Here is a 27,804-nt window from a genome sequence, read left to right as displayed (position 1 = left end):
GGGGAGACCGTCACCCTAAAAGACACCCCTGAAAACCCAATGGACGCCCACCAAAACCGCTCCCACCAACACTAGCAGGAAAGCTAGTCGTATATAAAGAGACAGCAAATCCCAGTCCCTTCTAGCACTGATGATGCTACCTAGTTGGGTAATGAAAAGTCTGCAAGAAAATAACCCAGCTCAGAGACCACCAAAGACCCCACAGTCCTCCTCCTCCTCCTACTCCTCCTCCTTTCTTCAAACCCTACTCCTTTCTAGCACTGAAGTTATTACATAGTTGGGTAATGAAATGTCCGCAAGAAAAGAGCAAAGATCAGAGAGCACCAAGGACCCCATAGTTGTCTTCCTCCTCCTCCTCCTCCTCCTCCCCACAAACACCGTTCCCTTCTAACAGAGAGCAAAGCCCACTACTCCCTTCTAGCACCTCTCCATAAACCCGATTTCCTTCTAGTTCTGATGATGTTACCCAGTTGGGTAATGAAATGCCTGCAAGGAAACCACCAAGCTCAGAGAGCACCAAGGACCCCAGAAAAACAAAACGGGCAACTGAGCTCCGTTCATCCCTGATGCGATGGCCTTCATACATTTCACAGCCACAAAACTAGGACCCTGGATTTTCCACCCACGTTGGATGACAAGACCAGGAATGTTCCAAAACAACAATTCCCAACATAGCAAAAGGGGAGGAATCAAGAAGGTGATGGGCGAGGATTTTGAAGGGGTTCTCCTTACTTGTCGCAGGACGAAGAGATGGAGTCCTCCAGGTGACACTCGCAAGGAAGGCAACGCTGGTCAGCTTGACCGAGATAGTAGCCATCTTCGCATCTGTCGCACGAGGGCCCCGTATAACCTGGGTGGCAGGGACAGTGACCCGTGCTGTTGCACTCACTCAAACTTGTGCTTCCGACGGAGCTGCAGTTACAAAAGACATCTGCAAGAAGAGTGAAAAAGCAAAGAGAAAAGAAAGCTGATATTAATTACGCACTGATAGTAAAAAGGAGAATCCTATTTCCTTTTTGTCTACAGTTGAGTCATTGTGGACAACATGCCTTGCCTCAGACAAGGGTTTGCGTCGACATCAGGGGTCTTCAAACTTGGCCCTTTGATAACCTGTGGATTTCAACTCCCAGAATTCCTCAGCCAGGCACGCTGGCTGAGGAATTCTGAGAGTTGAAGTCCACGAGTCATCAAAAGGCCAAGTTTGAAGACCCCTGACTTAAAGCGTCAAGATCTGATGTGTATGACCATCAGCCCTATTTTTTTATTTTTGCAACATAGTCTGAGGTGGATCAGGCTTAGCTTGGTGGCCAAGCAGGTCTTTGAACTTCCCATTTCCAATCCAGAAACCACAGGTAGACCTACCTGATGAGAGATAGCACCTCTCCCTAAAGTTAATATCCTCTTTAATGTCTACAGACATACTTGCTCTGAGCCAAGCACCTGCTCTGGCATAGTTCCTTGGCTGATCTTGGACCTGTTGGTATCTCCAAGTTAGATCTCCAACTGGAAGCTAAATGTTGATAAGATGAGATAGCAAGAAGGATTCTCTAGAACTGAGGCCACTTGGAGCTTATCAATCCTTCCCTTCCCCACCATCCAGTCAGAGCTGAAGAAGCTTCTCGGATGAGAAGCAAAACATCTTCCAAGGAAAAACAAGGAAGTCCAGTTGCCTTTTGAAAAAGCACCTGTGGGACAACCATGACCTGGATGACTGAGCATCTCCACAGACATGAAGATATGGTTCTCCCAAGGATATCTAAGTGAGTGGTCCTATTCTGGCTTCTTGTGAGATGGAAAGGACTCCACCGTGAAAAATCAACCAGTTAGGATCGCTGCTTCCTGTGTCCTTTCAGCTGAAGTCTCCCTACAACCCAACCGGCAGGTTTTTGTTCGTTTCAACTAGCCAACTAATCCCCTTTGTCTCTTTTTAAATCTGTTTTGTTCATCATTTGTAAATCCCTAAGCAAACCCCAGGACGGGAAAAGCTAGTTATGTAAGTCTGGCTCAATACGTGATGCCAAAAAATATATTCTTTGATGCCCTCTGCACAACGCAGCACTTGCTGATTCACACCGGCTTTTGGAAAGCCACAGACCGGGGTTTGATGGGCCTCAACATTCTAATTGTGCCCACAGCGCTGCACACTCAACATTGGTGTGTGGTCTACTAATAGCAACGCCACAGCATTCTTTCTGAACAGAACAGGAATAGAATAGAATAGAATAGAATAGAATAGAATAGAATAGAATAGAATAGAATAGAATAGAATAGAATAGAATAGAATAGAATATGGAATGGAAAATTAGACTAGACTAGACTAGACTAGAAAATAGAATAGAATAGAATAGAATAGAATAGAATAGAAAATTAGACTAGACTAGACTAGAAGAATAGAATAGAATAGAATAGAATAGAATAGAATAGAATAGAATAGAAAATAGAATAGAATAGAATAGAATAGAATAGAAAATTAGACTAGACTAGACTAGAAGAATAGAATAGAATAGAATAGAATAGAATAGAATAGAATAGAATAGAATAGAATAGAATAGAGCTGGAAGGGACCTTGGAGGTCTTCTAGTCCAGCCCCCTGCTCAGGCAGGAGACAGTATACCATTTCAGACAAATAGCTGTCCAGTCTCTTCTTAAAAACTTCCAGTGTTGGAGCACCCACAACTTCTGTTCCACTATTTAATTGTCCTCACTGCAAGGAAGTTTCTCCTTAATTCCAGGTTGCTTCTCTACTTGATCAGTTTCCATCCATTGTTTCTTGCCTTCTGGTGCTTTGGAAAATAAATTGATCCTCTCCTCTTTGTGGCAGCCCCTCAAATATTGGAATACCACTATCATGTCCCCCCTCCCCGAATCCTTATTTTTCTCTAGACTGGCCATTCCCAAATCCTGCAGCCGTTCTTCATATGTTTGAGTCTCCAGGCCTTTAATCATCCTAGTTGCTCTTCTTTGCACTTTTTCCAAAGTACAACAATCCTCTATTGTTGCATCGGGAGGACACAAACCACACCAACTTTGCAAGGTGAGCTAACCCGTTTTCTGCGCTTCCACTCAGAAGTGTCTGCCGAGAAGATAAAGTTTGGTGTCCATTGGGTGGAACAGAAGATCGCTGATCTTGTCAAGGCCTTGAAAACCTGTCTCTTTCCCCCAAACGCTGGATCAGAACTTTGAACAATCCCTGGTTTATAAAGTTTAAGTTCATTTTTCTCCATTTGTTGTTTTCCTTTTCGTCCTCACCTTTTCCTCCTGCGATGTAAGTAGCCATGACAGGCTCCGTTGTCTTCCTGCAATTGTGGCTTTCTTTTCTTTTCTTTTTTTTTTCCCCCTATGGAGTTCATTTTTACTATTATGTGTTCCCCCCCCCCCCGCTCTTGGCACAAAAAATGACAAGTGTTGAAAAGGCGAGGCGGCAAAAATCCACAACTCAGACTGACACCAAAGGGAATTTACAAAATGTCAGAATGTGTTGGGTTGTCAAGCAGTCATAAAAACTCGTACAAAAAAAAAAAAAAAATGAAGGCTGGAGAAGGCAAGAGTACAAAGGGGGTGGGGAAAATGCCCAGAAAACATGCTTCAGATCAGACCAAACACACACACACACACACACACACACGGAAAAAAAGAGACACACATCTGGCAGTTATTTGCAGTGGTGAGCCTTGAGTGGCAGAAAATTAAAGCCACCGACAGCTAGTACTTGGGGTGACCAACTCAGACTTCAAGTAAAATGGTGGTTTCATAAAAAGAATAAAATGCATTTGACAGACTTAGCTGACTGAAATTACCAAGTCCTTTCTCGTGTGGATTTTCTTATCAGAAAATGTCCTTTTTTTAAAAAAAAACAAAAACAATTCCCAACGTTTGTTCTACACATGAAAGGGGTTTTGAGCAGTAACAGCTGCTACAGACCCGTTCAGATTGTCCCCGGGGGAATACACTAAGGCAGAAGCTTGTCCACCCCAAGGATAAAACACCCAGACACAAACTATGCAACGTGGTGTATGCAGCGCAATGCAGTGAGACCCGTGCAGATCTGTACATTGGGGAAACGAAACAACCCCTTCCCAAACGCCTGGCACAACATAGGAGAATAAATCCATCAGGACAAGATTCAGCAGTTCGTCATCTGCATTTAAAAGACAAAAGGCCACACTTTCGAAGACAGCAAAGTCCACATTTTGGACAGAGAGGACCGCTGGTTTGAAAGACGGGTCCAAAAGGCTTTCTTGGGTGGGCATTAACTAGGTCCCTGCCCTCAAAGTGTAGAGCTTTCTTTCATCCAAAGGGTAGAGTTGGCCCTTCTTCAGAAGAAGCAGAGAAGAAGGCTTCACTCTTCCCTTCTCTCCTGGCATCCAAAACTAGTGTTTGCAGTCAGAAGACTCGCCATCTTTTGTCAGGAAAACTCAGCTTCTTCCAAGACGTTGGAATTCTTCCTTTCATTCTCATACTAGCCTTGGGAAGAAATTAGGTTGAGCTGTAGCAAGAGGTGAAGGCCATCTAGCAAGCTTCAGGGCTGGGGGGGGGGAGACTGAATGTGGGACACACACACACACACACACACACACACACACACACACCATTCCTAGTCTCAAAGGGAAAACAAGTCAAAACTTGCTGACGCTTGTATCTGACCTAAGATTTCTTATCTCTGCCTCTACATAAAAGATTGGGTACCACGTTCCATCTCCGAAAATACAATAGATCACAGCTGTGTCTCCACGTCTCAATTCTCTCTCATCTTATTATGCTCAGATGCATCTAGCTCTGGGAATTCTGGGAGTTGAAGTCTACAAGTCTTAAAGTTGCCAAGGTTGAGAACCCCTGATCTAACTGGACTTCACCAGTGATCCCAGTACAGAACAGATCTTGAGAAGCAAGAACCTGGTGAATGCAACTCAACGAACGTCGGCCTTCAACATTTGCCCGTTGAACTTTACTCAACCATTGGCAAGATCAGGAAAAAGCTCATCTTTTTCCTGGTGCTGGGGAATTCTGGGAGTCAGAATGAATGAAGGAGGCTGAGGCACATTGCTCTAGACCAACTACAAAGAGCGGATAATTCTAGATCAACCTTCTCAGCTCCAGAGCTTTTTCCAGATCTGTTGGGACAACTACCCTCCTTAATCGTCAAGGGCAATTTTTTATTATTATTATTTTGCTCATCCTTTTTCGTCAAGCAGGTGAAAGAGAGGATCCCCACTGATGGCAGAGGTTCAGGAAAGAACATCCCATTGGAAAAGCATTAAAGTGACGCGGGGAAAAAAAAAATAAGGAGACACTCCTAAACTATTTGCGTTCTAGGCAACCTCCCGTTCTTGGCTTTCGTTCCAAAACTCTTTAAGATTAAAAGGGCGTGCACTTGGATTTATCTCTTTATCAAGGGCGCTCAGTTTAATATTTCAACAAAGGGCTCCGGGGAACGAGGATGGCTCTGTTGTCATAACGTGGTGATCAAAAGTTCTCCAAATGAATCAAAGCCGACAGACTTGTGGGCTTGTTCCACTTACTTTTTCCCTTCCTTCTAACATCTCCTGTTTCTTCCCTGGAGCCGTTTCTTCTATTTATAGACTAGTTCTACCCAGTAGTTCTCTGATCTAAGCTGTTTTGGTGTGGTTTTTCTCCACAGCACTGAATGCCTTCACCTTCATATTTTTTTTAGGAGTAGCTGAGATATTTAACGTTGACATGGGGGGGGCAGGACCATCCCCATCTTTGCCTTTCCCCTGCCCCATTTTTTTTTTTTTTTTGGCAAAAAAATCAGAGGCTATTAATCCAGAAACCATGGGGGGGGAGGGACTTGCACTACCTATCATGCAAGCTTTTTTTATATATATTTACACAGGAACTGAATCGTGTGGGATCAAGGTCCAGCTGAAACAAGAGAAGCTTTGAGTTCAGAGGCATCTGATGAGTAGGGGGGAAAAAAAAACAACAACAGCAGTTTGCCCAAATGAATGGTTAGGAACTGCTCTGTCTGGGATCTTCTGCACGCAGGTCACAGTTTACCTTCCAGCATTCTCGATCTAAATTGGAATCTGGCTTGCAAACAAGTGTTGACTTAAGCCTTGGGTTGAAATTCTGTTTCAATGGAGAACTTTTCCACTCCTCATTTCCCCTTCCTCATGTTAATCAATTCCCTGGTGCAAAAATGTGCCAATTTTTCTACTTTTCCACAGACCCTGTCTCTTTAAATCTGATTTCAAATCATCACGCTGGAGTGCACAGAAGGATGAATGCAGCCCAGTGGTGGGATTCAGCCGGTTCGCACCACTTCGGTAGAACTGGTAGCTAATTTTTTGTTGCCCAGGCCCAGAATGGACTTCCGGAAGCGGCATCCACACAGAGAACCGGTTGTTCACACATTTGAATCCCACCACTGAAGCGCTTTAAAGCAGCTGCGTCTTTCTTGGGATTGTGACAGAGGTTTCAGATTCTGAACGATACATGGTGGCCACACAGAGCAGGTTTTGACACACACATTTTGACACCCAGTTCAGAACCTGCATCTCCATTATAATCCCAGAAATGATGCAGCTGCTTTAAAGAGCTGCAGACTAGGATTGCATTCACGTTGCTGTGCTCTCCAGAGCAAGAGTTGGAGATCAGATCCAAATGGCACCACATTTCCTGTGATTTTCAGAAATAACTAAGACCCACCAGCCCTTCTGGCTGAAGATCCTGGGAGCTGTCATCCAAGCATCTGAAAAACACAAGTTGGGGTTGACTGGTGTATATGAACCTTGTTTGAAGAGCTTGTTATGAAGAATGGTTGCAGAATTTGGGTTTGGCTAGTCTATAGAAAAGAAGGATTAGGGGTGACATGATAGCTGGGTTCCAGTATTTGAGGGGCTGCCATAAAGAAGAAAGCGCCAGAGGGCAGGACAAGAAGCGATGGATGGAAACTAATCAAGGAGAAAAGCAACCTAGAATTAAGGAGAAACTTCCTAACAGTGAGAACAATTAATCAGCGGAATGACTTGGCTCCAGAAGTTGTAGACGCTTCATCATTGGAGGTTTTTAAGAAGAGCCTGGACAGCCACCTGTCTCAAATAGTATAGGGTTGCCTGCCTGAGCAGGGGGTTGGACTAGAAGACCTCCAAGGTCCCTTCCAGCCCTATTCTGATTGATGGTTTGGGGAGGAAACAGGATAATCAAAGCATCCAAGACAGTATAACTTCCAAAATAGAACCAGCCTGCCTGGAGTCAGAGAGAGCATCTAAAATCATTAACTATTGATTATGAAAGCTGCTAATTTTAACCTTCCATGCCTTAAAAGACAGGCCTGTGCATGAGAAGTCAAGGCAGTTGGTGGAAATGGCCTCAAGAATCCAGAAATGTCTGTTTCAATTAGCTGAGAGACGCACTGCTGTGTGTAAAAGATCTTGTTCTAGCAAAATCGCATACCAAGAAAACTCTCCTTGCTGATTCACTCCGTTCGGTAATATCTACCAGGATGGAAAAATCAATATCTGCCTACGCCAAGGTCCTTGGGAAGGACTCGATAGGTGGATGAAAATGCCAGGTTCCGTCTGAACATCTGCCAGACATCTGTCTGACTGTGCAACGAACCATCATCCAAATAATAATCTGAAAATCAAAGCTGAAAGAGGATGGCCTGAACCAACCCCGGTGGTCCCAGGGATTATCTGCACCCTGGGGATCATTTACTCCCCAAATCTTGGACAGCACTTAAAAAAATCTGGGCATTGGCAAAAATTCCTGTTGGTCAATTGCAAGAGGCCACTTTGCTTGAATCTGCACATATATGACATTTTAGGCTCTTGGGAAGAACTTGATGGGTATGAAGCCTGACACCAGCTACAAAACTGATCTCTGGGTCTTCACATTGTTGACAATATTTTTTAAAAAATGTATATGCCACTCTATTCCTGTTGGTCTAGTTAAGGGTTGAAAGGGATAAAAAGATTTGGTTCAGATTGGTAGACCCATGAAGTATTTTTTTAATGCACAAAAGTGTGGGTCAGAGCCTCTTCTGTGGCCACCATCTCTAGTTCACAACTGGCATCTCTTTCACCATCCCAGGAAAGACACAGCTGCTTTAAAGAGCTGCATTTGTGCTTCTGTGCCCTCCAGAGCGACGGTTTGAAATCAGATCTAAAGAGCTGCACAATCCATGGTTCAGGCTGACCAGCTGACTGGAGTAATGGGAGTTGTAGTCCAAGACTGCTGAAAGTCACAGGTTGGGGGTTGACTGTTACACATGAAAGCCGATAAAGAACAAACGAAGGAAAACCGTCACAGACAAGAAAAATGTTGTTTGAGGAGGAATCAGGAGCCACCATTTTATGATTCAATTTTGGGATCTGGTTTTTCTTGGATGTTCTTGGCTTCTCTATCCAAGGTTGATGGAGACATCCAAGGTTGGGCTGAGACTTAATTGTGCCATTCAGCCTTGGTCCAAGGTCCACTCAGTTGGGTGGGGCTGGTGTTTTCCTTTAATTGGCCGATATATACGCCCTCATCACGCATTGTAAACAAGCAATTGTGCGTACAATCACAACAATGAGAAGTTCTGCACTGTGTGAAAATAAATCAGGAGGGTGGAGGATACACTAATCAGCTTTTATTGTTTGGGGGGGGGAGGGAGAGGAAAGGCAGAACAAAATCCATCACACGCTTCCTTAGCAGAGATCACAGCACTAGAATGTAAGTCAATTAAGCATGATACGTTTTTCGTAAATCTCAACCAAAACACACACACACAATGATGTTATCAGTTAACATCAGGTAGCAAAAACAAACTCGGAGTTAAAAAGGAGAAGTTGGGGGGGGGAATAACTGGTTAAGGAAGATTAATCAGTCAAGCAGGCAAGAGGTCAACTGGACTGATAATGAAGTGGTATTCAAGAACATATTTTAAAGGCCTCCAGGGTATTCATAAAGAAAAAAAATGGAAGTTTTTAAGAAGAGACTGGACAACCATTTGTCTGAAAGGGGATAGGTCCCTTCCAGCTCTATTCTATTCTATTCTATTCTATTCTATTCTATTCTATTCTATTCTATTCTATTCTATTCTATTCTATTCCATTCCATTCCATTCCATTCTCTATTCCATTCTCTATTCTATATCATTCTCTATTCTATTCCATCCCATTCTATTTTCTATTCCATTCTACTCTACTCTACTCTACTCTACTCTACTCTACTCTACTTTACTCTACTCCACTACATTACACTACACTACACTACACTACACACTACACTACATTACACTACACTACATTTTCTGGAACAGAAAAGGCATGGGAATAAGTCTAAGAAGGAGCAAATCCACCTCTGAACTCTGTCTTGAGACGCCATCCTCAATTACAGTGACCAAAAGAAGCCATAGCTTTGATTTGCACATCTAGCATAGCTTCCCACCAGCCACCTGCGGGACCATCCCTGAAAATTCTGGAGATTCAAGATTCCGTGGTTCCGGAGACTATTCAAACTGGGAGACTGTGATCTAAAGTCTGTTTTGCACACATTCCTCTTTCTTCTCTTCGGAGGCCTCCACAATAGGATCCTACCTCTTGAAGTCAGAGGAGCTTAAGTGACTCCCACAACAAATATTGCAAAATCGCAACAGGTTGTGCCTGTTCCCAAATGCACCATTCCACCCACTGAGGATGAGCTTCTGAGCACGCGAGACTTCGCTTTGTGGTATCCTATTTAAGGTATTTTTTTTTCTTCCCTCGGAAGCCAATTTTTGTAAACTGTAGGATTTTACAAAGCACTGTGATTCACCGGGCAGTGAGTCACAACCCTCCCTTACAAAATGGTGAGTGCAGACTTAGCATGTAGGATAAATAGCATCGCCTTCTGGAATGTTTTGCTTCTCCAGAGACAATTATGGCCTGACACTTGCGCAAGGGAGTAGTTGACAGATAGCATCTCTGCCTCCCTTTTCCAGCAACCCAAGAGGGCAAATCTATTTTTAATAGCACTCAAAGGAAAGGTGAAGGAGTAAGAGAAGAATCCCTGAACGGTCCCGACCCACAGCAACCTTCCCATCTTAGAATTTGCAGGAGCTCTCCAACGAGGAAGAAGGTTTTGAAATTTTGGTTGAGATGCACCTTTCCCAACTGACCGGAAACTTCCTTTCCCAGATCCTATTCCAACCTGGGCATGAATTGAGGGGCTGCCACAAAAAAGAGGGGGGGGTCAACCTATTCTCCAAAGCACCTGAAGGCAGGACAAGAAGCAACGGATGGAAATTAATTAAGGAGAGAAGCAACCGAGAACTAAGGAGAAATTTCCTGAGAGATAGAACAATTAATCAGTGGAACAACCTGCCTCCAGAAGTGGTGAATGCTCCAACAATGGAAGTTTTTAAGAAGAGACTGGACAGCCATTTGTCTGAAATGGTATACTGTCTCCTGCCTGAGCAGGGGGCTGGACTAGAAGACCTCCAAGGTCCCTTCCAACTATTCTATTCTATTCTATTCTATTCTATTCTATTCTATTCCTATTTCTATTCTATTCTATTCCATTCCATTCCTTATTCTCTTCTATTTTTTATTCTATTCTATTCTATTCTATTCTATTCTATTCTATTCTATTCTATTCTATTCTATTCTATTCTATTCTATTCTATTCTATTCCATCCCATTTCTATTCTATTCTATTCTATTCTATTCTATTCTATTCTATTCCATTCCATTCCATTCCATTCATTATTCTATTCCGTTCCTTATTCTATTCTATTCTATTCTATATTCTATTCTTATTTTGTTCTATTCTATTCTATTTCCTAACAATGAGAACATTTAACCAATGGAACGACTTGCATCCAGAAGTTGTAGATGCTCCATCACTGGAGATTTTTAAGAAGAGGCTGGACACTCAGTTGTCCAAAATGATATAGGGTTTCCTGCTTGAGCAGGGGGCTGGACTAGAAGACCTCCAAGGTCCCTTCAACTTGGTTATTCTGTTCTCCTGTTATTCTTTCGTCACCAGCAACCAACAGATTATCTTCTAAAGCAGCAATGGCACAATGCTTGGCAACCTGGAGCTATCAGAACTCTATTGGGGGGGGGGGAATATTTCGCAGGCTTTTTAATGATTCTCCTTCTGATAGGAGAAATCCCTTCGAATCTCCCTCTCCTTGAAAGCAGAAAAAAAAATGGTAACATTCTCCAAAGCATGGTCCACTTACACTTATTCTGTTGCATCTGCCAAAGGAACTACGTTCTGGAATGTTTTGAAAATACGATTGAAAAGCTTTCAAGGAACTCAAGAAAATGTTGGCATTAGAATGGAAATCGCCCAACACCACCAGCTTTAAAATTAGATACATTTCAGGGAAGAATATCTATAGTTATCAACTATAGTCTGAGGTCTTCTCTCTGCCAATCGCCCTTGAGAACAGCATACCCATGACTCCAACATTCCAATCACCTTGACCCCATTGGCTTTTCATGAGGTCTAGAAACCTGGATGATTCCTATAAGACCAGAGGCCGTTTCCTCATGGATTGGCCTTTGTGCTTTAGCCACCATTGTGTTTTATATCATGGTGCACCTTTGTTTTATTAGGTTTTGACATATGCAACCCTATGTTAGCCGGCCAGATTCTCTGTTCTCCAGCTGGGCAGCCACATAAATCAAATCAGCCAATGAGTAAACAAGCAGGTGCCTTGTTAGTTCTTGGAAGCGGAGCAGGTTGCTGGGGAACGGAAAAATCCGTTTGTGCTGCTGTCTTGGTGAGTTTCCCGAGAGACATCTCCTTTTAGTGGCGAATAAGAATGCAAAGTTGATGCTGAAGACCTTAGCCTGGCCTAACACAAGTATTGGGGGGGGGGGTTGGCTACTGCCAAAAAACTCAACAGGCCAGAGTTAGAATAACAGAGTTGGAAGGGACTTTGGAGGTCTTCTAGTCCAGCCCCTTGCTCAGGCAGGAACCCTATACCAATCTTGTCCAATCTTTTTGTTTAAAATTTCCAGGGTTGGAGCATTCACCACTTCTGGAGGCAGGTTGTTCCACTGGTTAATTGTTCTCACTGTCTGGAAATTTCTCCTTAGTTCTAGGTTGCTTCTCTCCTTGATGAGTTTCCATCTGTTGCTTCTTGTCCTGCCTTCAGGTACTTTGGAGAATAGCTTGACTCCCTCTTCTTTGGGGTAGCCCCTGAGATACTGGAACACTGCTATCCTGTCCCCCCTCATCCTTCTCTTCATTAAACTAGACCTACCCAATTGCAGCAACCGTTCCTGATATGTTTTAGCCTCCAGATGTTTTAGCCTCATTGCTTTTCTCCGCACAAGTCTTTCCAAGCTTCTCTTGTCCTTGCAAACTTTTAAATTGAGAAAAGATCCTTCTCATTTGCAACTAGAGTTTCCCCAAAAGGCCTTGAGTGAGAAGGGGATCTTGTTGTATGAACAACCTGATGAGCAGCGTGTATTTCCACCAGGCAGGTCACAGCCGGTGTGTGCCGTAGAGGTCGGCCTGTTACACAAGCCTCCCCTAGAGAAATGTTGCTCCCTTGAGGCTCAGAGAAAGCTGGGCTGGTTCCCGCACATGGTGCCAAAGACAAACAGTGGCGCTCTCCACCTTAAGCAGGTGGGGAGAGAGATGATAACGTTCGTGGCTGGCGTGACTTTCCCCCGACGTCACTGGGACCGGTCTGCAAATAACCGGCTGGTTCAAAAACTCTTGACAGCGTGAATGCATGTCGAGCTTAGTAGTGAAGGTTGATTTTCTAACAGTCTAACAAAGTTGGGAGGGGCCCTGGAGGTCTTCTAGTCCAACCCCCTGCTCAGGCAGTAAATCCTATACCATTTGAGACAAATGGCTGTCCAGTCTCTTCTTAAAATCTCCAGTGAGGAGGGAGGGAGGGAGGGATGAAGGAAGGAAGAAAAAAAGGAAGGAAAAAAGGAATGGCAGAATAACAGAGTAACAAAATTGGAAGGGACCTTGGAGGTCTTCTAGTCCAACCCCCTGCTCAGAAAGTAAATCCTATACCATTTGAGACAAATGGCTGTCCAGTCTCTTCTTGAAAACTTCCAGTGTTGGAGCATTCACCGCTTCTGGAGGCAAGTTGTTCCACTGATTGATTGTTCTCACTGTCAGGAAATTTCTCCTTAGTTCTAGGTTGCTTCTCTCCTTGATTAGCTTCCATCTGTTGCTTCTTGTCCTGCCTTCAAATTCAAATTCAAAAAGACTTTGGAGGTCTTCTAGTCCAACCCCCTGCTCAAGCAGGAGACCCTATACCATTTCAGAAAAGTGCCTCTCCAGTTTGATCTTTGATTATTTGATTATTTCAAAGCTATGTTCTTTTCCACGCCTGCCCTTCTAGAACTCTTTGGTGCAATTACATTCTGTCTGGCATGAGAAGAGTCGGTCAACTGGTTCCAGAAAACATGCGGGTAGTTTGTAAGAACTTGTTGGTTCAGGCTTCCACTGAAAAATCCCACACATCTTGCATTTGATTGGGAAATGTTGACAAAGCTTCCCTGGGTTTGGAGAACATCTGGAGAACATCCTAAAATAAGGTGCAAGGTCCATATTCAGAATAACAGAATAACAGAGCTGGAAGGGACCTTGGTGATCTTCTAGTCCAAGACCCCGCTCAAGAAGGAGACCCCATACCATTTCAGACAAGTGGCTGTCCAATCTCTTCTTCAAAATCTCCAGTGATGGAGCACCCAGAACTTCTGGAGGCAAGTCGTTCCATTGATTAATTGTTCTCACAATTAAAGACATTTCTCCTTAGTTCTAGGTTGCTTCTCTCCTTGGTTAGCTTCCATCCGTTGCTTCTTGTCCTGCCTTCGGAAGGTGCTTTGGAGAACGTTCGGTATAGGCTTCTTCAGGACCCAATCTTCTACAGGATGGATCGAAACCTCTCAATCCTGTGTCTTCTGTTGGTCTTCATACCAACATCTCACCTGTCCATTCTCAGATGCAACATGTCTTCTTAACCTTAGACGGACACGCAGAAAAAGGAAAACAGCTACAATCTTGTTCTCGGTGGCATCTCACCTGGAGTTCTGAAAACTGTCAGCTCAACCCACCTGGAAGATGCCAGGTTGGAGAAAGTTGGCTTTCTCTAAGTGCTGTCCAACCTTCACAACATATTTTCTCAGCACTGTAGACCTCTCCGAAGAGTTGGGTGTTTGCCTAATATGTCCTAACTTTGACCGTTGAAAGCCGGCCATTTGTGTGTCGAGTTAGGACTCCGGATTGATTTGTCTGAGGCTCTGTTTGTGTGTGTTTCCTTGGCTAGCCATGGTATTTTCAAGGAATGCACAAGGCTTGTCTTGAAGTAAACACGCCCAGGCCTGCTGCATGAGGAAAATCTCTGAACTGTGAAGACCAGATTCTGTGAACACAGGCCTGCGCGTCCCAAACAACACCTCCTGAATTATATAAGGCGAGGAGATTGCATTCCTTGCGAAGCCAAACAGGACACTTGGCAAGTATCCTGAGAGATGATTCATTCAAAGATATTGGCTAGAGGGCAAAAGAGCGCATTTAAATATGCCCTGTCAGAGTCCTCCTCCTCTTCTTCTTCTTCTTCTTCTTCTTCTTCTTCTTCTTCTTCTTCTTCTTCTTCTTCTTCTTCTTCTTCTTCTTCTTCTTCTTCTTCTTCTTCTTCTTCTTCTTCTTCTTCTTCTTCTTCTTCTTCTTCTTCTTCTTCTTCTTCTTCTTCTTCTTCTTCTTCTTCTTCTTCTTCCTTCTTCTTCTTCTATTATTATTATTATTATTATTATTATTATTATTATTATTATTATTATTATTATTATTATATGCACCTTCCTCCCTGTCATTTAGGCACAAGGGTGATTTAGCCCATCACCCCCAGGACAATTGCTCCAAACTCTTCAGATTCCTACTTCTCCTCCCTCTCTTTTTTATTTCCCTATTTCGTAATTTACTGCTATTTTGACCCTTGTGTGTTCAATGGCCCCCAGCCACAGCGAGGACAGGGCAAGGAAGCTATAAATTCCATAAATGAATAAGATCAATAAGATAAAAATAAAAGGCGGATGGACCAAGGCTCATCCATCACAGCAAAACAAGGCAGCCGAGGTCCCGATGCGTCTAGCTTCTCATTTTGCACTGCAGAATCTTTGCTCTCTCCTGGAAGCCCAAATGAAGGGAAAATAGGGTCGCAGACTGGCACCCTACAAATGTTTGTGGTTGTGTGTGCAGATGTATGTTTATATTCGTGCCAAGGGGGATGAAATTTAGTTCCCTCGAGGGGGGCAGCACTTCATAAATAAATTCAGGGCAATGCAAATTTGGGACAACTCTCTTTAGTTCCAGGTTGCTTCTCTCCTTGATGAGTTTCCATCCGTTGCTTCTTGTCCTGCCTTCAGGCGCTTTGGAGAATAGGCTGACCCCCTTTTCTCTAGGGCAGCCCCTATAAAAGACTGCTATCGTGTTACCCGTAATCCTTTTCTCTTTGTTAGACTAGACTAATGTGGAACATAGACTCATACGGGGGGGGGAGGGACATTGGAGGTCTTCTAGTCCAATGGCTGTCCAGTCTCTTCTTGAAAATTTCCAGTGTTGGAGCATTCACAGCTTCTGGAGGCAAGTTTTTTCCATTGGTGAATAGTTCCAACGGTCAGGAAATTTCTCCTTAGTTCTAGGTTGCTTCTCTCCTTGGTTAGTTTCCATCCGTTGCTTCTTGTCCTGCCTTCAGGGGCTTTGGAGAATACTGGAAGACTGCTATCATGTCCCCCCTGGTCCTTCTCTTCATTAAACTAGACATACCCAAGTCCAGCAACCGTTCTTCAAACGTTTCAGCGTCCAGTCTCCTGATCATCTTGGTTGCTCTTCTCTGCCCTTTTTCTAGAGTCTCAACCATCTTTTTTTTATATCATGGCAATCAAAAGAGATGGAGCTCCAGACTAGCACAAAGCCCACCAGTTCCCTTTCTGAGAAATGGGTGGCAACTTGGTGAGAACATCCAGGAAACTTTCTCCAGGGCCCCCATCACTACAGCTGGGAAGCAGACCGTCAAGAATTGCTCCTCATCTTTTGATCTACTTCGCTTGTTCCCTTCTTTGAAGGACGCCTACTGCAATCTGCCTCAAGGCCTATATATAACCTGCTGTTTCCTAGGTTTCTCACCAAAAGTAAGGCCGTATGGCATCTTGTGTGCAAGCCAGATTCTTCCTCCAAAGAAGCCAAGGCTGATTCATGGCCTTCACTAAATAGACACGGTGGCCTACTTTCTCAAAAATCTCGTTGGCTATTGTGCTTTCTGTTCACGCAGCCATCGTGTCGCTGCGACGTCAGCCGCTCCTGAGCTGCGTATCGAAAGGAAGGATGGGGTGGACCATATTTGCACCCCAGGAAGGAAGAGACGCAGGGGCCAAGAAGCTGAACAGGATCCCTTTCCTACAAAATTCAGCAATCCAAAGAAAATTGGGATTTTTTTTTTTTTAAAAAAAACACATTTTACGCAAAAGATTAAAACACAAAATCCAGAGGGGGAAAGAAAAAAAATAAGTTAACACAGACAAAGCAGAACTAGACGAGATCAGTTTTTAAAAAATGAGCCATCTTTTATCCAGGATATATCCCCTGCAACATTTTGCTGCAGTTTATAACCTTCTCCTTGGAAAGCCTCTTTGCTGTTGTTGCACATAACACAACGAAAGAGAAAGACGAAGCTCAAATGAAAGGTTTCAGCTGGGCAAACCACAATCCCACATGATTCAGAGGGACTGGGGGACTGTACAGTCAGAGATACAAATATTTCTAACCTGCCTAGAGAATCAGCAGCATAAACTGTTTTTTTTTAATTGCAATAAACAGAGAAGCGAATGTTCAGAATGCAGAAGCACCAGCTTCGCAAAGCAGCCAAATGTTTTAGCGAGAAAAAACGGGCAGTCCAAAGAGTTGGAGGTGGCTGTGATATAGGAGAGTGATGCACAGCTAAACTCTTATCCAAAAAGTCTACCCTGGTAATAAATAACATAATGAGGAAGGGTAGAGCTTTGGCCATTGCAATTATTATTTTTTTTAAAAAGGCATACTTGAAACTGACTAGCACAAGGAAGCTGGCCTCTGGGATTCAAAGTTACGTGGACAGAGAAACATTTAGGAGAATAAATCTGAAATAAGGGGTCAAAAATGGTCAAGATCCTAGAAGACAAAGCTTTGTAACCAACATAATGAGGAAAGATGGACCTTTGACCACTGTAATTATTTTTTTTAAAAAAAGTGTACTTGAAACTGACTAGCACGGGAAGCTGGCCTCTGGGATTCAAAGTTACATGGACAGAGAAACACTTAGGAGAAAATCTGAAATAACAGCTTAAAAAGGGTCAAGACTGTAGAAGAGAAAGCTTTGAAAATGCTTTGCAGGACGGACCGACAACTGTCCCATGAAAACGACAGACGAGTCCCATTTAAAAAGTACCATCTGTGTTTTCAGAAGTCCCCACAACAGGTGAGATAGATCAAAATGCAATTTCCTTTGTGTCTGGTGCCCAAATAATCCAACGGAGGGGAGTTAAAAGCACACTGCAATTAGTTCAGGATGGATTCCAGATGTGCACCTGCAAGACTTCGAAGCTGGTCTCAAAACGCAACGGCTACATGTCGTCGTGTGGCCAAAAGGGAAACAGGGGGACAAAGAAAGCCAGCCGCTACACCGTGTTTGTCAGCTTAATCGCACCAAAATCTTCCAAATTAAGTTCTTACCTAAGCCAGCATCTAACAATCATACCATACAGAGGGTCTGTTTGAGGGGGGGAATTAACTTCATTTGATTTGTTTAGTCCAGGGGGAGGCAACCTTGACTCTTTTATGGACTTCACCTCCCAGAATTCCTGAGCCAGCATGGCTCAGTATGGAAACCTCTCCATTTCTCCTCAGCCTGGCTGGCTCAGGAATTCTGGGAGTTGGTTGAAGTCCACGAGTCATAAAAGAGCCAAGGTTGCCTACCCCTGGTTTAGTAATACGGCTAATTTTGAAGTGGTTTTTGAAAAGCATGAAGAAGAGTTACACCAGGGGTAGGGAAACTCTGTGCTGTCACCTCCACGTGAATTTCCAATCAGTTCAAGAGAGCGATGGGAACCTTTTTGATTCTGGAAAACATCTAAGTTCCGAAGTCCCAACAGCGAAATTGCCCGCTGCTATCAAGTGCACCGGGGCTCACCTTTATTATTTCAGGTTTTGCGGAAGATCAAAAAGTCAGTCTGAGCTTTAATGGCATCCTTGAGAGAAGAACGTCCGTTTATCATAAACAAAAGCGATCGCAAAAGAGAGCATTAAAAAAAAAAATTAAAAACCCAGAAACAGAAGCCACCCGATAATGTGGCATAATGTGCAGAACCAACACTTGTGGCTGATACAAACAAACCAGAGGGTGGACATGATAGCGGTCTTCCAATATCTCAGGGGCTGCCCCAAAGAAGAGGGAGTCAATCTATTCTCCAAAGCACCCTCTGAAGGCAGGATAAGAAGCAACGGATGGAAACTAACCAAGGAGAGAAGCAACCTGGAATTAAAGAGAAATTTCCTGACAGTGAGAACAATTAACCAGTGGAACAATCTGCCTCGAGAAGCGGTGAACGCTCAAACACTGGAAGTTTTTAAAAAGAAACTGGACAGCCATTTGTCTGAAATGGTATAGCAGGGGGCTGGACTAGATGATCTCCAAGGTCCCTTCCAACATTGTTGTTGTTGTTGTTATTTATTCCCTGGTTCTGAAAGGATACAAGGATACAATCAGATGACAAAGGCATCCATCCCAGTTGCCATGACTTAGACCAGGGGTCTTCAAACTTGGCCCTTTTATGCCTTGTGGACTTCAACTCCCAGAATCCCTCAGCCAGCGTGCCCGGGTTCAAGGGAAGATGATCTTCGCCTTGCTAGCCTCTGATTTCCTCCAGGGCCCAACCCAAAGATCATAAACAAAAACGAGAGTGCCAGGAGCAATTAGAGGACCGACGTCAATGCATATATTAAGTCTTATTGATGTGCCTGGCTGAGGAATTCTGGGAGCTGAAGTCCACACGTCATAAAAGGGCCATTTTGAAGACTTAGACCAGTGGTTCTCAACCTGTGGGTCGGGACCCCATTTGGGGTCAAACGACCATTTCACGGGGGTCGCCAAACAACGCAGTCCGCCATTTTTTTTCCCCTTTTCCTTAGCTGTGCTACTCCCTTTTATTCTATTGGCTTTTGAAAGCCAATAGAATAGACTCTCTTGAATAGAGTCTAATTCTATTGGCTTTCCAAAGCCAATAGGAATGGTCCAGGCTGCCCTGCTGAGCCCGCCAAAAGTCCCCTTCTGCAAACGGGGCTGCACCAGTGGAGTCGTCCTCGACTTACGACCGGTTGAGTAGTCCTCGACATACGACCAGTTGGGGATTGCGGCATTAAAAAGGTTGAGAACCACTGACTTAGACAAACGGTGCTCTTGGAGAAGGGAAGGAAGAAGGTGTCCCACCCCATTTTTCCATCTGCCACCCACAGAACAAAATTGAGTGTCTTCAACCCAAACATGATGAATTAGCTTGAGGCGACAGATCCAGCCTGGATGAACTCTTTAGTTCTGTCCAGACAGGCATCTTTATCTAACAGCACAGTCCTCTCTAGAGCCCTCTGCTTGGGCAGTGATTATTCCTCATCCCTCCTAAATAATCACCCATCATGCGGAATAATATAATCTTATCAAACCCCTTCGGGGCTCTGCCAAAGTAAAAAGAAAAAAAAAAAAAACAATAACCAGAATCACAAAAGGAAGGGAAGTGACTCAGGACGACAGACAATGCCCTGGAAAAATGAGATCAGATGTGAAGTCAGGGCAGATCCTACAGAAATTCAAAAAGCCACCTTCAGTTTCATTTCTGCTTCTTTTCTGAGGGACTCAGCTCCTGAATAGCTTCCTTAACGAAGCTGTCAAACGGCAGTCCCTTCCGCCAAAGACAGAACAAGATCTTCACCCTCCAGTTGTCTTAGCTCAAGGTTGGGTTGAGCCTCAGCTCCATAGTTCTCTGCCTGCCAGGGTGATGCTAGCTTGCAGTTATGGGAGCAGGAAGTCCTAGCTGTGGAAGTTCCTTCTGGGTTAAAGGGAAGATGATCTTCACCTTGCTGGAGTCTGATTTCCTCCAGGGTCCAACCCAAAGACGATAAACAAAAACCAGAGTGTCGGGAACAATTAGACGGCAAATGTCACTGCATATATTAAGTCTTATTGATGTTGACGTTGAAAATAGCCACACGCTGGAGGTCTGGTGCGTCCCAAACTAAGAGGCCAACGCCAACGTTTCCACTTGGTCAGCCTGTTTAGTCCAATCTCTGCCATCAAAGAGGCAACTGGACTTTCTTTGGGTTTTTTTTCCTTGAAGAGGTTTCGCTTCTCATCCAAGAAGCTTCTTCAGTTCGGACTAAGCTTCATCAGAACTGAAGAAGCTTCTTGGATGAGAAGCGAAACGTCTTCAAAAAAAAGAAAAACGAAGAAAGTCCAGTTGCCTTTTGAAAAAGCACCTTTGACATCCTTCAAGATGTTGGGTAGCTCCTGAAGTACCAGCCCCAAGGATGACCAATTCTTCATCCGCCTTGCTCCCTCTTGAGCATTTACAACAGCAATAGCACTTAGACTTATATTTTTTTGATCGCATGACCTTGGGAATTCTACGAATCAGACTAGAGCTGGTGGGGACCTTGGAGGTCTTCTAGTCCAACCCCCTGCTCAAGTAGAAGACCCTACACCCTTGCAATCATCAATCAATCACAATAGAGCTGGAAGGGACCCTGGAGGTCTTCTAGTACAACCCTCCACTCAAGCACAGGAGAACCTATACCATCTCAGACAATTGACTGTCCAGTCTCTTCTTAAAAACCTCCAGGGATGGAGCGCTCACGTCTGGTGGCAAGCTGTTCCACTGGTTAATTGTCCTCATTGTTAGGAAGTTTCTCCTTAATTCCAGGTTGCTTCTCTCCTTAATTAGTTTCCATCCATTAGTTTCTAGACTTGCCTTCTGGTGCTTTGGAAAATAAGTTGACCACACCTCTTCTTTATGGCAACCCCTCAAATACTAGATTATTGCTATCATGTCTCCCCTATTTCTTCTTTTCTCTAGACTGCCCATTCCCAAATCCTGCAGCCGTTCCTCATATGTTTTTGTCTCCAGGCCTTTCATCATCTTACTTGCTCCTCTTTGCACTTTTTCCAAAGCCTCAACATCTTTTTTTGTAATCTGGTGACCAAAACTGGATCCAGTATTCCAGGTGTGGCCTTACTAAGGCTTTACAAAGCTGTAATAATATTTCACGTGATTTAAATTCTACGCCTCTGTTTATACAACCAATATACCACTTCACAGTGCTTTAAAGCCCTCTCTAAGCATTTTAAAGAGTCATCCTATTGCCCCCCCCCCCACAATCTGGATCCTCGGAAGGATGGAAAGTTGAGTCAACCTTGAGCTGGTCAGGATCGAACTGCCGGCTGTGGGCAGAGTTAGCTTGCAATTCTGCATTCTAAGTCCTGAGAATGAATGAAGGAAGGAAGGAAGGAAGGAAGGAAGGAAGGAAGGAAGGAAGGAAGGAAGGAAGGAAGGAAGGAAGGAAGGAAGGAAGGAAGGATAGTAGCAATAGATTTAAATACCGCTTCTCTAAGCAGTTTACAGAGTCAGCCTGTTGCCCCCCAACAATCTGGATCCTCATTTTACCGACCTCAGAAGGATGGAAGGCTGAGTCAACCTTGAGCAGGTGAAGTTGGTTCAAGATGTTTCTGAAGATACAGGGAACAAGTCTGTCCTACTAGCTTATATTGGATTACAAATCCAGGTGTCTCTTAGCTACGGAAGCTCTTTAGCATCCACACCATTGTGCCCGGAGGTTCTCCAGGGGAGGAAAGGAAAATAACTCCATGCAAATGGAGATGCCACCCAGCCGGAATGGAATTTCCTCTTGACCACCGCTGCCTTTTCACACACAAACGCTTTGCATATCTCCAACCTGGCGCCCTTCGGTGGTTTGTTGGGCTCCAGCATGAACGGTGAGATTTCGTGGCAGACGCATCCGGGGAACGCAAAGATCCCCTTTACAGATGCCCAAGTGAAAAAAAATAAAAAAATAAAAGTTCCTGATCATGGAAAACCTTGTTTGTTTGTTTTTTTGAATCCACCTGCGGAAAAACGTCCTTCCTGCAAGGTTGGCTTAAGCTGGCTTCTTTCCCAGCCCCGCAGGCAGAAATCCAGCAGATCAAAAGAAGCTCTGGCTAGCTTCAATCTCCAGCGATTCCTTTTCCTTGCCGCCCACCCACCCAGTCTCTTGTTCACCCCACCCTCCCCAATAGGAACGGCTTCAGGAGCAAAGCAGCTGCCTCGCCGTTCCCATGAGCCACAGTCGGCTGCGGAAGATGGGGGCCGCTAGCCGAGGCCCGCCAGAGCCTGGAAAAATTCCGGGGGGGGCTCCTTTGACCCGACGGGCAGCCGGACCGCTTTGACCCCCCCCCGGGTTCATCCAGGCTGGCTACCCCTCTCCAAAAGCCGCCTCCAGCGCTGCGCTTTCGGCTGGGCGCGCCGGCTTCGCGCTCGCCTCCGCTCACCTGCTCCGCTGGGCACCGGCGCTTCCTCCTCCTCTTCTTCCTCCTTCTCCTCCTCTGCCGACGGGGGCGGCCCGTCAGTTGGGGGGCCGGGGGTGCCCCCCTGCGGGGCAGGCCAGGCCGAGGCCGGGGGTGGCGGCGAGGAAGGGGCCGGAGACGGCCAGGTGAAGGTCGGGGCAGGGCCGGCGCGCGCGCTCTCGGCGCCCTGCGGAGGAGCCGGCCGAGGGCCGTTGGGGGTCCAGGCGGCCGAGGGCTCGTTCTCGCCGCTGCCTTCCCCTCGCCGGGGCCAGGCGGGCGCGGGGGAGGCGCGGGGAGGCTGCCCGGAGCCGCCGGGGGCGTCGCGGGGCTGCAGGGCGCACGCCGAGCCCAGCCACAGCAGCAGCAGCAGCAGCACCGCGGGCAGCATCGTACCGCGGACGCCGCCCCCCGTCCATCCAGCCGGGGAGGGGTCCCGCGGATCTGGCCCTGGGGAGGTGGGGGGGTGAGTGGGAGGGGAGGGGGGTGTCTGCTGCCGCTGCTACCGCTGCAGCTGCGAGGAGGCTCCCTCCGGCTGGCTCAGGCGCGGGCAGGAGCGAGCAGGCAGCCGGCTTGCGCGCAAGAGGAGAGCCGGGACCACCATCGCATCTTCTCCTTCCCCAAATCGGGGGGCAGAAGCGCGCCCCCTTCTTCTTCCTCCTCCTCCTCTTTCCTTTCCTCCTCCTTCTCCTCTTCCTCTTCTTCTTCTCCTCCTTCTCCTCTTCCTCCTCTTCTCCTCCTCCTCCCCTTTTCCCTTCTCTTCCTCTTCTCCTCCTCCTCCCCTTTCCCCTTCTCCTCCTCTTCTTCTCCTCCCCTTTCCCTTCTCCTCCTCCTCCCCCCCTTTCCCCTTCTCCTCCCCTTTCCCCTTCTCCTCCTCCTCCTCTTCTTCTTCTCCTCCTCCTCCCCTTTCCCCTTCTCCTCCTCCTCCTCTTCCTCCTCCTCCTCCTCCTCCTCTCTCAACTGCCCGCCCGCCCCCCTCCCCAATCTGCTAACAATGAGGGCGAGCGGACGCCCCCACCCCCACTCCTCCGCCCAGCCAGGCAGCGAAGCAGGGAAGCGAGAGAAAGGAGGAGGCTGGAAAAAGAAAGAGTGCGAGAGAGGGGGGGGGGAGAGAGAGAAAACGGAGGGCGACGGGCTGGGGACCCAGCCAATGGGAAGGCGGCGGGGCCACGTGAGCGGCCCGGCCCGGGCTCCTCGGGACGGGGGGGGGGCAGCCCGGTCGGCCAATGGGCAATGGGCTGGGAGGCCGAAGACCCGCCTCTCCCGGATCCCCGACAGCTGGAAGAGAAAGGGGTGGCCGCCGGGCCGCCCGCCCCGTGCGTTTCCCGAGCGACCAGGGGATGCTCGGGCCGGGGACGGCGACCGCGGCGGCGGCAGCAAACAAAGGAAGATCGGGCTCAAGGCTCGCTCTCCTAGCCCCAGCCCCCAGCCTCGCTTCGATTGGAATCCGGATTGAGAGAAGCGGAGTCGCTCAAAGCGGCAACCTGCGCCTCTGGCTGGGAGTTGGGTTTTTCCTTCCAGCGGCAGATCCTGCAAGGCTCCCTTCCTAGCTCCTCCTTTGGGCCCTCTGCCCATGCTCAGAGGAAGCCGTGAGGATTCCCCACCTGGCGGCAGCCCATGGTCTCTCTCTCCTTCCCTTGTTCTCTTTCTTCTTCTTCTTCTCTCTCTCTCTTTCTCTGCAGGATAGATTCCACAAAGGTGAATTATTTTTCTCTCCCTCCGTCTCTCTCTGTTTTTTCTTGTTCTCTCTCTCTCTCTCTCTCTCTCTCTTGTTCTTTCTTGTCCCCCCCTTCTTGTTCTCTCTCTTGTTCTCTTTCTTGTTCTCTTCTTCTTGTTCTTTCTCTCGTTCTCTCCTTGTTGTTCTCTCTCTTGTTCTCTCTTCTTCTTGTTCTCTTTCTCTCTCTTCTTTCTCTCTCTCTCTTTTTTATTCTCTCTCTCTGCAGGGTAGGTTCCCCAAAGGTGAATTATTTCTCTCTCTCTCTCTCTCTCTCGTTCTTTCTCTTTCTTGTTCCCCCCTTTCTTGTTCTCTTCTATTTCTTTCTTCTTGTTCTTTCTCATTCTCTCGTTCTTTCTCTCTTGTTCTCTCTTCTTCTTGTTCTTTTTCTCTCTCTTCTTTCTCTCTCTTTCCCTTTCTCTCTCTCTTTCTTATTCTCTCTCTCTGCAGGTTAGGTTCCCCAAAGGTGAATTATTTTTCTCTCCCTCTGTTTCTCTCTTTTTTTCTTGTTCTCTCTCTTGTTCTTTCTCTCTTTCTTGTTTCCTCCCTCTTTCTTGTTGTTTTGTCTTTCTTGTTCTCTTCTTCTTGTTCTTTCTCTCTTGTTCTCTCCTTATTGTTCTTTCTCTTGTTCTCTCTTTTTGTTCTCTCTCTCTCTCTCTTTCTCTCTCTCTCTCTTCAGGGTAGATTCCCCAAAGGTGTTTGTGGTGGACCCCAAGAAAGCTTGTCAAGAGATGGCTAGCTCCACATGCTGGATCCCCCCACCCCCACCCCACGTGTCCAATCGCACTCCACCCTCTTGCCTTGGGAAGCCAGATCTTGAGGCCGGTGGCCTCTGGTGAGAAACTCAGAACACTTAGGTCCTCCATCCCCTTTGCTGGAATGTCCATGAAACATCCACGGGACAACTGGACACAATATGGACTCTTCCTGTCCAACCTACATGGGGCCAGAGACTGGGGGCCTCTTCAGAGAACGTCCTAATGAATGGAAGCTTGTTAAGAAATTCACCGACTGAACCCGGCAGATGGAACTCATTTGTCCTCTTCTGGGTCCTCCCTTCACCCCTCTGAAATATTAGCAAGGGCAAAAGAGGGCTTTCCAACCAGGTCCCCTTCTTTAAGATGAATCTCAGCCCACTTTTATTCTCAAAAGAATGAAAGGCAGAAGCTTTGTCGGAGAGCCTTGGTTGCACGGAGGTGCCCCAATTTCGTCTTTCGGTTCCCATTTCCTTTCGTGGCAAGGCGGTTGACGCACCAAGCTGGTCATCAAACCCAGGAGAGAGAGAAACACCCACGGCTTTCTTCTCCTTGGTCACCAGCCGAGCAAACCTCCCCGGGCAAGGCGGTGGCTGCAATTCCCAGGTGTGCCCAACTGTCTAAAGAGAGAGAGAAAGAGAGAGAGAGCTGGCTTGGATGCCCAGCTGGGTGGTGCCTGGCACCGGGTGATCTCACCTTGCCTGCCAACGTTGGAAGGACAAAGGTCACAACGCCGTGTGCTTCCGGCAGATAATGGGAGAGCCGGCTTCAGAATCTTGCTGGCAGGGCAAAAAGGAAGTACCCATGATGGGTAAACAAATCTGCCAAGCCAGCTCCTCTTTTAGGTTCCACCCGTAGGAGGGAACACCCAGCACTCTGTCAGAAGCCAGTTTTGATAATGTTGGATTGCAGCAGGGAGGAACAGTCATCTGGGCGTGGCATAAGGCGGCCTGTTTTAAATCAGACCGTCTCCTCTAATCCAAGGGTCCCCAACCCCTGGGCTGTGGCCCACTAAAGGGACGCAATGTGTAAGGGGGCTTGTTTTATATCAGACCGTCTCCTCTAATCCAAGGGTCCCCAACCCCTGGGCTGTGGCCCACTAAAGGGACGCATGGTGTAAGGGGGCTTGTTTTATATCAGACCGTCTCCTCTAATCCAAGGGTCCCCAACCCCTGGGCTGTGGCCCACTAAAGAGGCCCATGGCGTAAGGGGGCCTGTTTTAAATCAGACCATCTCCTCTAATCCATTTGGAGGCTCTCGCTTGTGGAAAGCTTCCCTGTCCCATCTGGGAATGATGTTTTCTCAAGGCAGGAGAGAAATAACATCCTGGCTAGCTGGGTTTGGAAGGCCACAATCATATTTCCAACCCTGCTTGTCGTGGGAGGGGGGGGGATCAAAAGAGAGACACCACACCCGCCCACCCATTTACAGTTTGGCAGGGCCCCTTAATGGTCGGTCTTAGAAACAATTGAGCTTCAAATGAGAAAGACTTTGACTGCGGAGTGTTGCCTGCCTCCCCCCTTCCTTCCGATTAATGTGGTTGTTGACCACATTATACAAAGCTCCACAATCGGGTCCTCTGTTCCCTAGCAGGATTTCGCGTCCTTTCTGCACGGGAGGAAGTTATTCCCAACAAGACGTCTATGGAGATTCTCCGTCATCCGTGTCGAGGGGGTCCCCAAAGTGCTTATTTTCCAAAAGGCAACTAGACTTTCTCGATTTTGTTTCTTTGAAAACGTTTTGCTTCTCAGTTCCGCAGAACGGAAAAAGCTTCTTGGAGGGAGAGCGAAATGTTTTCAGCAAAAAAAAAACAACAAGAAAGTCCCGTCACTTTTTGGAAACTTTTTGGGTCCCCCAACAAGACCATGTTTTTTCTGTCAGATGCCCCTAACTTGGTGCCCTCCAAATTATTATTATTATTATTATTATTATTATTATTATTATTATTATTATTATTATTATTATTACCGTGGCAGTGCCTGGAGACAGCAGAATAGACGAGAAAGAACTGGAGAAGATCACAAAATACAAAGACCTACAAATAGAAATAGAAAGACTGTGGCAAAAGCAAGCAAGGGTAGTACCAATAGTCATAGGTGCCTTGGGTGCAATCCCAAAACAACTGGAGCACCACTTGAACACCATCATCGGCACTGACAAATTCGCCATTAGTCAATTGCAAAAGGCGGCCTTACTAGGAAATGCTTCCATCCTGCGATGATATCTGTAATACCATCAAACATCCACATCTGCCTATCCCAGGTCCTGGGTAAGGACTCGATAGGTAGACAAAATGCCAAATCCTGTCTGAACATCCGGCTGACTGTGCGATGATCCATAATAATAATAATAATAAAGTTGGAAGGGACCTTGGAGGTCATCGAGTCCAACCCCCTGCTCAGGCAGGAAACCCTACACCATTTCGGACAAATGGCTGTTCAGTCTCTTCTTAAAAACTTCCAGCGCTGGAGCATTCACATCTTCTGGAGGCAGGCTGTTCCACTGGTTAATTGTTCTAACTGTCAGGAAGTTTCTCCTTAGTTCTAGGTTGCTTCTCTCCTTGGTTAGTTTCCATCTGTTGCTTCTTGTCCTGCCTTCAGGGGCTTTGGAGAATAGCTTGACTCCCTCTTCTTTGGGGCAGCCCCTGAGATACTGGAACACTGCTATCCTGTCCCCCCTCGTCCTTCACTTCATTAAACTAGACAGACCCAATTCCAGCAACCGTTCCTTATATGTTTTAACCTCCAGTCCCCTAATCATCTTTGTTGCTCTTCTCTGCACTCTTTCTAGAG

At 46.2% G+C, this 27,804-nt stretch overlaps 1 protein-coding gene across 1 annotated transcript in view; it reads right to left on the bottom strand.

The window, feature by feature from the left end:
• Nucleotides 1–23,308, bottom strand: part of MEGF9 (multiple EGF like domains 9) — a 33,537-nt gene extending 10,229 nt beyond the window's left edge. Inside the window, exons 1-2 of the mRNA XM_039321472.1 lie at nucleotides 22,532–23,308; nucleotides 733–931 (exon numbers count right to left, since the gene is read on the bottom strand). Of these exons, the coding sequence (XP_039177406.1) occupies nucleotides 733–931; nucleotides 22,532–22,934 (602 nt within the window). The 5' untranslated portion in view covers nucleotides 22,935–23,308. The remainder of the gene's footprint in view (nucleotides 1–732; nucleotides 932–22,531) is intronic.
• Nucleotides 23,309–27,804: the final 4,496 nt, after the last annotated feature.

This window comes from Crotalus tigris, unplaced genomic scaffold (genome assembly GCF_016545835.1).
Source record: "Crotalus tigris isolate CLP2741 ecotype Arizona unplaced genomic scaffold, ASM1654583v1 scf7180000023746.1698619, whole genome shotgun sequence".
In the NCBI taxonomy this organism is placed as follows: Eukaryota; Metazoa; Chordata; class Lepidosauria; order Squamata; family Viperidae; genus Crotalus; species Crotalus tigris.
The sequence above is the reverse complement of the archived record's forward strand: the minus strand, read 5'-3'. Positions and strand labels throughout refer to the sequence as shown.